General features: G+C 34.5%; 1 protein-coding gene across 7 annotated transcripts in view; it reads right to left on the reverse strand.

The window, feature by feature from the left end:
* LOC105436725 overlaps window positions 1-13704 on the reverse strand; it is a 94672-nt gene that overhangs the window by 59942 nt on the left and 21026 nt on the right. For all 7 annotated transcript variants that reach the window (XM_030999342.1, XM_030999341.1, XM_030999339.1 and 4 more), the window contains exons 5-7: window positions 9163-9254; window positions 8189-8298; window positions 1308-1450 (exon numbers count right to left, since the gene is read on the reverse strand). In XM_030999342.1, the coding sequence (XP_030855202.1) occupies window positions 1308-1450; window positions 8189-8298; window positions 9163-9254 (345 nt within the window). The remainder of the gene's footprint in view (window positions 1-1307; window positions 1451-8188; window positions 8299-9162; window positions 9255-13704) is intronic.

Here is a 13704-nt window from a genome sequence, read left to right on the forward strand (position 1 = left end):
TTATATTGGTCCTATTGTTCCTATTGGTAGATCTATTGGTCTTATTGGTTTCAATTGGACCAATTAATTGGCCCCATTTGACTCTAATCGAGATTTCAATTGGTTTCATTTGGACCAATTGGCCCCATTAGATATTTCAAATGGTTTCAATTGGACCAATTGGCCCCAATAAGACTTAAATGGGACTTCAATTGGACCAATCAGCCCCATAGACTGTAAGGTTTTCAATTGGTTTCAAATATATCTTTTCTTCATATAAGTTGCAATTTAATCCAATTATGATACATGTATCTAATAAACACAAGACTATATCAATGTTATAACTACGACCTAAAAGCATTGCTCTCTCTTTAGGCTCCATCATATTTCTTCCTTTATTTAACTTAGTCTTATGTATTATTCTGTTTGTTTGTATAAATGCATCCCCCCAAAAAAAATAATTACAAAAAATGTAACATGCCAAATGTAATAAAATAAACATGTGAAATATGAAAATAAACTGAAATTGAAACTGAATTGGACCAACTGAAGTCCAAAATAGGGCCAATTGGTCCAATTGAAACTAATTGAGTTCCCATTAAAGTCTAATGGGGCCTAGGCCAATTGGTCCAATAGGGCCAAACTTGACCAATTGAAACCAACTGAAGTCCTATTAAATACCAATTGAAAAAATGAAAATTAAATTGGTGTTCAATTGGTTTCAATTGGATTTTTGTCTTGGGATGCCTCCCCAAGCGCTCGAAACCTCGCTTGCTCGGCTTTCTATGAACCTATTTTTGTTTAAACTCTCAAATCACACCTGATATATAACATTAAACGTGCATGTGAAAAATAACCTGCAGGCTACATGTAAAAAGCAATAACAGGTTAAATTTGTGTTATAAACCTGCTCAGAGGACATTTCTTCAGATTGCAGGTTTAACAAATTATGATAGAAATTTACATGCTAAAGATTAAACTGCATCTCATCTGGCATGCTAAAGATTTAACCTGCTAAAACTGTATTTTTCAAAACGCATGCTAATTTTAAACTGCAGGCTGAGATTTAGCCTGCTTAAACTGTAAGACTGTGTTTTGCAAAATGCATGCTAATAACAGGCTAAAATTTAACCTGCTAAAACATGTAAGACTGATTTTGCAAAATGCAGGCTAAAATTTAACCTGCTAAAACATGTAAGACTGATTTTGCAAAATACAGGCTAAAATTTAACATGCAAAAGAATAATTAGCATGTATTTAAGAATGCAGGCCAGACGCAGGTTCAAAGCAGGCTAAATAAGCCTGCATTTTCGGTAAGGGTAACGAACCTGGATGAATGTGATGGTGAAGATAGCGTGAGACCGACTGCTCAGCTCATGCATGTGGGTAGCCGCTGTGGTCCGCTGAAGATTCCCATCATGCATCAGTGACAGCACCTGCTCATAGTCCGACACCAGATGATGGGACAGATCTGTGGAAGGAGGAGGAAATTTGATGCAGTTTGATGAAAAAACAAGAAGAATGATGGTTTTTATTGCTTATTAGGGCATGTCCATGTATTTTGTCCCATATGTTACAATTATAAACAACATCAACATTTTAATATATCTGATTGAATTTAGAGAATTCATGTGATATCCCTACTACAGCTTGGATCAAACCAAATGTAGAAGAAAAAACATACTCTTGATATTAATTATGTTCATTACTACATGATACTTGATAACATATGGAACATGTAAGATATTCTCATTATTCAATCTTGCTCATCAAGAGTTAAAAAACAGAATTTCCTGCAGAATTGAAGAACATAAAGTAGAATAAGGGAGAAGGCTATTCTGCAAGAAATTCATGGTGTTTTAAAGTTTTTACAGATTTTACATCATACTAGAGACTAATTGATCCACCTGGGTTGAGAGAGTAAACTTCAGATACAATGCCTTGTACTTCATGAGTGGCAAGAACACAGGGTTATGGTACTCAAACTAAACACATCTGCCTAGAGCCAGACAGGCGCGTAGCCAGGGGGGGCGGTGGGGGCAGTCGCCCCCCCCCCCCCCAAAACGCCGGCCAAAAAAAAAAAGAGAGAGAAAGAGAAGAAAAAAAAAGAAAGAGGACGTAGGAAGAAAAAGGGAAAAGGAGTCGAGAACGGTACAATGAAACGTCAAAGCTTCGCGCGAGAGGGGGGGGGAACAGAATTCAGACAAGGATTAAGAGTCGAGAAAGGTACAACGAATCGTCTTCTTTCTCTAATAATTTAATGAAACATCAAAGCTCCGCGTGAGAGAGGGGAGGGACTGAATACAGATAAGGATTAAGAGTCGAGAGAGGTACAACGAATCGTCTTCTTTCTCTAATAATTTAATGAAACGTCAAAGCTTCGCGCGAGAGAGGGGAGGGACTGAATTCAGACAAGGATTATGAGTCGAGAAAGGTACAACGAATCGTCTTCTTTCAAAGCTTCCGCGCTTTGCGCGGGAGGGGGGAAACTCCCCCCTCCCTGCACCCACCCCCCTAGGGAGCGCGCTTTGCGCGCTCTTTAAGTGATTCGCACGCTTTGCGTGCTCACTACCGCCCCCCCTAAAATGAAATCCTGGCTACGCGCTTGGAGCGAGAAGGGTGTTGAAATCTTCTGGCTCCTAACAGCAGAAGATAACTTCTTCATATCAACATCCCCATGCTAAGAAGATAAGAGGAAGCTCCTTTGGAGATATACATGTACATTGTACCTTATCAATACACATATCATCATCTCTTTGTACATTTTCAACAGTTTACAAAAGCGACATTATCATTTCCTGCTAAGTGCAAGTAAGCCTCAAACACTTTTCGATAAACTCTTGCAATCACCTGTCACTTTCAATTTTCAATCCATCTGATTTTTTCCCAAATCAATATTAATCATTACGTTAATATGAAACAATTTATAAATCTTTTAAATATTTCAATAACATCCAGGTACAAACAGCACGACTCAAATACAGATACCCTAGCAACCAACTTCAAAAACTCTGAACAGCGCAAAGAGGAAGAAGTTCATGGAAATCTGCGTTTGGAATCCCTCCATTAGTAGAGACATATTTCTCCATAGTCCCAGATGTGCTAAAATAAATAGAGCCCTAAGACAGGGCTTAGCTGCGAAGTGACAGGAATGGACAAAGAATAGACCCTCTGGAATAGCACTTACATACAAAGGTTACATACAAGGTTATAGTCTAGTCTAAACACACCTCAGTCGTCTTCCAACCATTGAGCTGTCGTGTTTTGAAAAGTGGAAGATTCACGGTTTCATTCTTTTTAGAAATAATTTCAAAAGGATTATAAAAATAGTTTTTTTTTCTGGTGGGTTCATTGAGGGATCAAATAATGAATTTGACACATTCGTGTTCATAATGGAAGTCTGACTGTGAACAGTTATTCTATTTCGCCCCAGTACTGATTCCTCTTGATACATTCCTCTTGATACATTACATTGTATGTTTCAACTTTCAAGGCTAACAATCTTACCAACTAAGCTGCACAATACATGTATGTCTACTGACTGCATATTTCTTTAATAATGTATTGTCAAAAGGAGCAGTGTTCAAAATAGCCTAAATTTCACAAATAAAAATTGAACAAAGTATACAAATTCAAATAAATATCCAGGTAAATCTATTCAAATTGTCCAGTTAATCAAACTCTGACAGAGTTGAAACATTCAAAGCCTGGTGTAATTTACCAACATGTCACCAAAACAAAACACTTATGGCTGGTAATGACAAGATCATTCAACAGACTCACATAAAATGTTTGGCATTCCTTCATTAACATCATCCTTGACTTGTCAACAAACTTCCATCTCAATGGGAGGCAAGTACCATCATGTATATTTCAAGTATATTTCAAGCTGTCTGTGTCTATTTTAAGATAAAGACATGCACATCTGTTTAAGCTGAATGTCATCCCACAATATAATGAACAATGTATATTATGGGTGGGCAAACGTTGTGTTAGATGCAGGATATCACATTAATGATTGAAATTGATCAATATTGCAAGCCAATCCCTACATGATATATTGAAGTATATACAATACAGTACACATGTCATATTCAATTATATATATGTCTACCGGTAGTTGTATAGGTCTGTTGTAGCCAAATGTCATCCCATGATAGAGATCTATGTTGTTATGGCTGGGTAAACATTGTAATAGAACAAGGATGCCACATTAATCATTAAAAGTAATCAATATTGTAAAGCCAAATCCTAAATAATGAATTTGAAGTACATGCAACACACATGTAGTATTCAATTATGTATATATGCCTGGGGTTGTTATTGACCTACAGCTAAGTACCTAATTTCAGGTCATTACAGTTCGCTTATGTTGGCCAAAACAGAGTTTATATGCACACACTTTGTCATACTTGTACATTTTTTCCCTTCAATCTGCTTTCTCTCTCTCTAATTTCATATATTCTTTTTCCTTTTTTCTTTCAAGGGTTTTACATCATATGCAAGATACATTTCAAGCATTCATATCCTTGCTTCCCATCTTTCTTCTCTTCAGTCCTTTCTTTACCTCTCCATAATTATGTCCATTAATTTCCCATTCAAATCCTATAAACTAAATCAAGTATTTGTTATGAAATTGGTATCATTTTGTTTTACTGTATACTTAACATGTACAGATATAAACACAGATTTGAAATTCATCATTTCTATATTTTTTTAAAACCTACCAAGGTTAAATTGTACACATCATGTCATGAATATGCTTCACAGAGTGAAACTTTGTACAATCGTCTACTCATAAAAACAATAGGGTCTGTAGGTGTTAGCCTATTGTAATAATGACCTCCACACTCCGTCTATGTGGAAAAATGAAATGCTCAACTGATACCAAAGTTCATATGAGGTCACTGCCAATCAGAAATTCACCTTAGAGATATAGGAGGCCTGAAAATGGGCAATTGGCACTTTCATTTCCAAAACTGTAATAAATCACAACTTGTTACATTTACTAAATATCTCCAGGCACATGTCAAATATTAAACATATATTTCTTTGCTTTGGATAATGTAAACAGGCACCATACATCACTAATTGGGAAAAAAGGGGAGAAGAGTTTTGAGCTACGGTAGTCAGCTAGAGTATGAGTAAAATCATTGCACTATACTGTTAATCATACAATGCTTTTTAATAAGCTAGGTTTGATGAGCACATCTGTATCTAAGTTTGTATTTAAAACTAATTACATTACCTGTCATTTTTCTACATATTTTTTTCCCTCACAGTTTTTTTATTTTGCAGATTAAACACAAAAAGTCAAAATTGTAGGCCTAAATGGAATTATACAAGTTTCCTTCAGAAATAAAAAATTGTCCCCCAAAAGCTTTGCTTGTTACTTTTGTATAGTTTAAATGTTTACAGAAGATTGAGACCCTAAATGTTCTGCTAGTAGCCAGAAGGGCATTAAATCTATGTAAGAGACACTGAGTTAATTCCCTTCTGGTTCTCGATCAGCAGATGGAAAAAAAATATAAGAATGGTCTTTCCCCTCTACAACTAATCAATTCAGAACAGAAGAAAGGATCATGTTGAGCTTTACTTTATCAAGCACGACACATGAAACTTATTGCTTCGTCTCAGTTTTCCATTCACTAAGCTGTACTCCATCCTCACTGAGAAGGGCATGCTTGTTTTGGTCATAAACATTTCTCCAGCTAGAGCAGAAACCCGATCATCTACGGTGGAAAGACGAGCCTCACTCATTTCAGATAGGCAGACGCTGAGAAATGTTACTAGAGGACATTTGCATTGACCTCCAATATCCAAGTACTTGCAGGTATTCCCTAACTATTGTATTCACTGAATACAGAACCATTGATTAAAAGGACTTTCTAAGAATGCATGAACAATAACAATTCATTTGTGCCCTAACATCTAGCCTGTAGGGACAACCCCCCCCCCCCCCACACTCCATGGTCCTCTTTTTACATAGTGAATGAAATGAACGTGCGATAAATGAAATGGGGTAATTTCAAGGTCAATGTTTTTAACACCTGGTTTCCAAATTATAATCTAAACCTAATCTAATCCCCTACACTCAATTTAACTTTCATCACTCCATTTAACAGCCATCAGTGCTCAATGTACCGTCCAAACTTTTTTAAAGTCAATCAAGTCAATGCATAGAAATGTACACAGATATGGGTCTTTAAAATGCAAGACAAACATATCGGAGAGTTCAAAGCAAAATTATTATCCATTATCTGGTTTAAAAAAGGTGTCTTACTTTTATTAGATGGATATGGCATGAAACTATCAGCAAATTCATTTCTTGGAGAGCATTTACCTAACACCATCATTTTATTTGTTATCATTGACTTCTTTTATCCAATTTGCATGATTGATATGATACTTTGGGTCTTTAATAAAAACTTGACAGTCTTAGGGTGCGTTTAATCGACACTTTTTCACCCTAGAATCACGGTTTCTAAAGACGTTTAGTTTAAAACGCAATGCGTTCAAGCGATTTTTTCGTCGGTCGTAAAAATAAACGTGTTTGAAAACACAAACATGAAACGCTGAAAAAGATGCGTTTTGTATCATGATTCTGCAGAATCACGGTCGCTAAAATTCGATTGAACGGACGGAGTTCTCAATCATGATTGTATGACGGAGCCTGTTCCGGTTTGGGCAAAAACCGCGCGCCTGCTTTTCTTGCAATTTGCGTTTACTATACCATGCTCTTTATCATGGCATGTTCCGTTATGTTATACCTTGTTTTCCTCTTTTTCTCTTTCTGTCTTTCCTTATGTTATTTTTTGTTTCTTCCTTCTATTCTTATGTTATTCTTTGTTTTTTCCTTCTATCACCTTCTCTTATGTTATTCTTTATTTTTATAATTCTATCACTTTCTCTTTCTGTCTTTCCTTATGTTATTCTTTGTTTCTTCCTTCTATTCTTATGTTAATCTTTATTCTTTTCCTTCTATCACAGTTTCTTATGTTATTCTTTGTTTTAATCATTCTATCACTTTCTCTTTCTGTCTTTCCTTATGTTATTCTTTGTTTCTTCCTTCTATCACATTCCCTTATGTTATTCTTTGTTCTTTACCTTCACTCACAGTCTCTTATGTTATTCTTTGTTTTAATCATTCTATCACTTTCTCTTTCTGTCTTTCCTTATTCTTTGTTTCTTCTTTCTATCACCTTCTCTTATGTTATTCTTTGTTTTTATAATTCTATCACTTTCTCTTTTGTTATTCTTTGTTCCTTCCTTCTATTATGTTAATCTTTGTTTTTTTTCCTTCTATCAGCTTTTTTTAATGTAATTCTTTGTTTTAAGCATTCTATCACTTTCTCTTTCTGTCTTTCCTTATGTTATTCTTTGTTTCTTCCTTCTATTCTTATGTTATTCTTTGTTTTTTTCCTTCTATCACCTTCTCTTATGTTATTCTTTATTTTTATAATTCTATTACTTTCTCTTTCTGTCTTTTGTTATGTTATTCTTTGTTTCTTCCTTCTATTCTTATGTTAATCTTTATTCTTTTCCTTCTATCACAGTTTCTTATGTTATTCTTTGTTTTTATCATTCTATCACTTTCTCTTTCTGTCTTTCCTTATGTTATTCTTTGTTTCTTCCTTCTATCACCTTCTCTTATGTTATTCTTTGTTTTTTACCTAATTCACTCACAGTCTCTTATGTTATTCTTTGTTTCAATCATTCTATCACTTTCTCTTTCTGTCTTTCCTTATGTTATTTTTTGTTTCTTCCTTCCATCACCTTCTCATTCTTTGTTTTATTATTGCGATCTATGCTCAAAACAGCAGTCGACAGTCGGCTTTAAACAATTCCAAAAAGCGCGCGCCGAAGTTGACCTATACTTCCTGGGTCAAACTGCGAGTGTGATCCGCAGTGGCTGGGCTCGAAATGAGCTAGAATCAGCGTTGATGAAAAATCGCTTGAACGCTAACCGCAGTGACCTTGTTTTTTGTAACGGCGTTTTGATTTGTGATTCATGTTTGTGATTCTAGCTTCGAAAATTCGATTGAACGCACCCTTAAAGCCGTCAGTCCCTTGGTTGTTTCCTTTCAGGCATACACATGCTTTCTTAGCAGTCAGATAAAAACAACCATCAACCATGACATCGTTTTGCGTTCCGAATGTGTCTTTTCGTGCCACTGCATTTTTACCTAAATGGATTTTATTATCTCACCTTGTACATATGGTCCATCTTTGGGGTGCTCTCGGACTTTGAGAGAGTACTTGGCCTTGTTGGGGGGAGCCAGCAGATCTCTTACCCTCTCGTTGTAGATCTCTAGGAAACTGAGGGAGAAATAAATCACAATATGATTATCATCGGAAACCTGAACATTTTGCATGTGATTACACTCACCTACAGATGTACTTTGACAGCAACAATGAAATATGTGCATTTTTCCACTTCAATAAAAATACTAACTCATACGCACACATCCTACTACCTGGGAAACCATAACACTATTTTATGCAGTGATGATACCGTACTTGAAAAGATATTTATTAGTTTCGTACGAGCAAGACATTTTGGGTACATCTCATGCAGATGTTGAAGCATTAGCAGTGTATGACTGTATGCCCATGTCTTTTGTATACATAGACTTGTTTTGCTTCTATCTTGAGCATACCGGGTAGTATATATTTCAAACACTTAAAAAAAATATTTAAAAAAAATTAAAGCTAAATTACAAAAACAACAAGTATATGTATATCATCTTGCAATGTCCAGTTAAATACATGATTGTCTACAACATAGATAATTTAAAAAAAACTATAATCAACTTTTATGTATGCACATTCATGCACCTCCTTCAAACAGAAAGGATCTGGGCTGTGTCATAAAAATTTGTTATCAATAACATAGTGACAATAATTGTTATTTCTACTGAGATAATTACATTTGATAGGCTATTGGCAGATCTGTCATAGAAATGTGATAGTCGTCATTGATGATAACTTTTATGAAACAGGGCTCAGTTTCAAACTTTTCTCTTCTCAATTAAACCATTGCCTTCATGAACCTGTTGGTTAAATGTAACTGAAAATATTCATTGAACAATGGGTTAAATAATTAAGTACAACAACAACTGCTCAGAATTAATTTAGTAAAACAGAACTGCATAACATAATTTTAAATCAAATAAATCTTACCTGACTTCCACTTTGAATGTGACATCCTCTTCATAGCTGCTCACCCTTTCAAGAAGACTCTCACATAATCTAGGGATCACTCCTTGTTCAGCCTAGAAAAGTTGGAAAATCAAATATATACACGAATGAAACATGATAAAACTGATCGGTCCATAGAGAATTTCATGAATATGAGATGTTTGTGCCTTTAAGACTTTTGATGGAACATTATATCGTCCCTATTTTCACGAAGTGATGGTAGTGAGGAAAATCGTAACGCAAAGTGAATGCAATTTTTTTTCACTACCGTCACTTCGTGAAAACAGCGACGATATGTTTACTATCCTTGGAGAGAACTTGGGTATTGCTGTTTGAAAAAAATTAATGTTTAATAATCTTTAATAGCAAAATGAATTTAAGACAAAGGATGGGAATATAAGTGGAAAAATGAAAAACAAAGTTGAAATGGAGAGTAAATATACATGGAGTTCAATAAAGTTGATATTAATTTCTTATTAACAAATGTTAAAGGGTTTACATGTACTTTAAAAGTTACATGTTGTAAAGAACTATGATAAGTTATGATATACATGTACATGTATTACTGTAAGGATCAGTGAATAATCAAATTTGCTAAATTTTGCTCCTCACATCAGAAACACTTGTAAATTTGATTATAGAATAGTCTATCACCATCAAATTAAACTTTACAAATAAATGAAGTAAATTCCGTAAATCTAAAACAATAAACACACAATAAGTAGGCCGAAGGTGGTGGTGATTTTGGCTCTGAAGAGCTCTCGCAGACTCGCAGACTCAAGAAGAGCCCTATTAACAAAAAGTTACTTTTGTTACACTGATATCATATTAAAATGCACTGTTATCAATTCAATGTACAAGAAAAAGTACAATTAAATAGCCATATTAACATGATGTGGTAAACTACCTTAACAAAACAAAAACAAAAACAAAAATTACTGGCAGCAAAATAAAAATGTCATAAAAAGGTGTATAGTGCATTATATATCTTGTATCTTTAATACTGTACACACAGATGATTTTTAGCCATTTACATGTACATACTGGTACACTAAAAATAGTTTTATTTTTGTCATAGCGCTTTTAAAGGTATTTGTGAATGAGGTTAGATTGCCCTGCCCCGACATTAGATTGATATCTAAGTTGGAAGAGCAAAGATCTCTTCTGTTTACTTGACAAATAAAAAACCAGGTATGCTGGGTAAATATTTAGTTATCTCACAGATTAAAAATAAACGTAATCTGAAACGTGCAGAACATTCATCTATAGATTCACCCATTCATTATGTAAACAAAAAAATACTACCACTATGGCTATCATATATTGTACATGAATATATGCATGGATCATTGTGTGATAAAACAGAAGCTCACAATCTTTCAAACTTGAATGAAAGATAATCACCAATGGTGATACATGTACACATGCTACATGACAAATCTATCATTAACAAGCAATTTTGTATGTTTACATGGACCCATCAAACACATACTTGCAACAACAAAAATGAATACATTTTTATAAAATATTGGTCTAATTTCACACTGTATATGGAGAAATCAACTACTTAAAATTTTAAATGTCTTCTGATATTCTTTTTCCAGGGTGATAATAATTATCAAATAATATTCAAGGCTCCAAATGCCATGAAAGCATTTTAAAAAGACCAGTCAACCATAATAAAAAATTGGTTTCTCCATCACTGGTACAATTATTCCTTTTCTTCAATTCTGCCACTAAAAGGCACTTTCAGGATTGTATCAGACCTAGTTCAATCACTAAATTCACCATCTTTGCTACAAAGAGCCTACGCTTGAAAAACCCTATTATTCGAAGGCAATCCATACCGCTAATCAAATTAAGAGAAATTCCAAGGATGGAAAATCAATATCCTTGCATTATCGTGACCGTGAACATCATATCTCAATTACTGTGTACACAAAGCAATGTGTCTTCTAGGAGGAAGGGGGAAAGTTGCACTAATAGGCATACGAGCGATAGGAAATGCAGCCATCAATAATATCGCCCTCGAGAAACAAGACGCCGACAGATGTCGATTTTCACAACTGTTCATTTTCAACATGGGTGTTGAGGGGTGTTTTAAGTGTGAATTAAAGCACTAGCGTTGAAGGGATGGGGTGAACCTATACCATGAAATCAATGATTTACTATGTTTGAATGCGATAATTGGTCAATAAATATGACTTGCACTGTAGCAAAACATAATATTGATTGTCTGCAACATCATGAAATGATTTATATCTGACTTCCAGGTCATACAAGAAGCACTCGTTGTCCCATATATCTTAAAGAGCTATTCAACTTTGGTATTAGAATTGGAGCAGAAAAATAAGAGAAACGAGATGAAGAAAGTTAGAAAGAAATAGAAAAAATATTAAGAATGTTATTATGACATCACCAAATATATATGCTAATCTCAAATTGGTCATTTGGTCGTTTGATTGTGACATTTGCATACACATAATCAACTCTCCTCTCCCATCTGTTTGCTAAACACTAAAATATCAATTTACAGTTTCCAATGGGGCAATATATAATATTGTTGGAAGTCCTAAAAAACAATAAAAAAAATTTAAAAATGAGAATTATACAGCTTGAAAACTTCACATACAATGTATTTGTTGTTTTGTGTTTGGAACAAATGCACAAATGCAGAGTACAGCCCCAACTGATTTTAAATTCATGTGACTGCTGTGATTATTTAAAACTTTCTAATAGTCATAACTTCTTCATCATTTGTCTGATTTTTCGTTAAAAAAACTCTCACCGATCCGCTTTTCTGGAGCTAAAGCTAGGGTAATAATTTCCAAAGCTTTTTGGAAGCCCAAAGGGACGTTATATAATGTGATATGCACTATACAAGAACCGATTATTATTATTATAATTTTCTGCTAAATACTTTCTTTTAGAGCAACTTGATATTAACATTGGCTTTCCTTCAAACAGTACATGTAAGTATAAGTTACTGCTACAGTATGTTTACAGCAAGTATATATCATCATGTCTGGAGGTGAATAACATGTATGCGCTTCTAAACGTTCATGATTACTTTTTACAGGAAAGTAAGTTGCAAATATTTGATTACAGAGTGTGACACTCCTCTAAAATTAAAACATGATGTACAGTACTACTGCTTCAGATGATCAATGATTACTTCTCGTTACTGTTGGTGTACATATTAATAATGAATATCATACATGTATGTTAAGATTTTTGTTAATAAATATCATGCATGTATGTGAAGATCAGATCCATTGCTGATTTGAAGAGCTTATTCCCAATCACTTTTCACATTCCTCATCTCAAAATCTCTAGTAGATCACAATCGCCTGGCGATTTTTCTGTCTACCAGTAATCTCCTCGCATCCTTCATCACCTTCGTTATGGCCTGGCGCGCAACATTCAGAAAATGAACTTACGGGATGATTAGAGATGCCTCTTATCAGCACAGATGATGAGATATTGCGATCCATGGATGGGTAAAAGTTCCGGTTGCTAGGCAACACAGGTTCTCTGGCCCTTCATCCCATATGAGATTGTAATTAGGATGTCTTAACGACCTATCGAGACTAATGAGATGGCTCTGAGTTACAGATACTACTGGACAACTATGGATGTATATCATGCTTTCATATATTGGTATGGTCTAATGAACTCTTTGATGAGTTCAATGGTTTTGTTTACGTCTGGATGTCCACAATGAATTCATCATTATCTTGAAATCAGATTATCATTTGACATCTTATTTTGGGTCAGTTCTGTGCATTGTGTCCAGAACAAAATGTCTCTAATCCATTTGTTTCACTGGAAAATGAATATACAATGTACACCACTGACCAATGATTCTTCCTTGTATTATTTGTTTAAAAAAACATTCGTCAGTAGTAATCAAGAGATTTCTATCTTTTTTTACGAAAGATATCTGGATAAAAATCAAATCTTGGACAGGACACAATGCAAGAAATCATAAGTTTGGAGGTGATCGATTGTCATTTCACTAGTTTTTTATTCGCTTGCACCATAGCAACCAACAAAAAATATTAGAATTCTTTTTTTTTAATTCTGCACTAGACCGTATATAGGTCCATGACTATATAGACACTGTCAATGCTTCTAGAAATTTTCAGGGATTTTTTTTCTTACACTCCCTGGCAAAATAAAGGTTCAATGAACTTTATCTTGATTACCCCTGGTAGTGCTAATGCTTCTTTGCAGAAATTTTGTTTATGCTTTGTCCAAATTGAGAGAAATATTATGTTTTTACACTATCCTATAGTTTCGGTAGGATCAAAGCAATTTTGAAGTAGAATGTACGCACCAACATGTTTATTCCTTGAATCTGTATCTTTGTTGTGAAGAATTTGCCATAGGCATTTTTTCTGAAGTCTTCTACGAGAGCAATATTAGCTATAAGGGTGTTATGCAATGGAGAGAAGCTTTATGTAAAAACAAAATATATATCAAAGTTGCTTTAATATGCCCCTCTTGTAGGTTGTTGACCAT

The sequence above is a fragment of the Strongylocentrotus purpuratus genome, unplaced genomic scaffold, assembly GCF_000002235.5.
Source record: "Strongylocentrotus purpuratus isolate Spur 01 unplaced genomic scaffold, Spur_5.0 spur5_scaffold_5, whole genome shotgun sequence".
NCBI classification, from domain to species: Eukaryota; Metazoa; Echinodermata; class Echinoidea; order Camarodonta; family Strongylocentrotidae; genus Strongylocentrotus; species Strongylocentrotus purpuratus.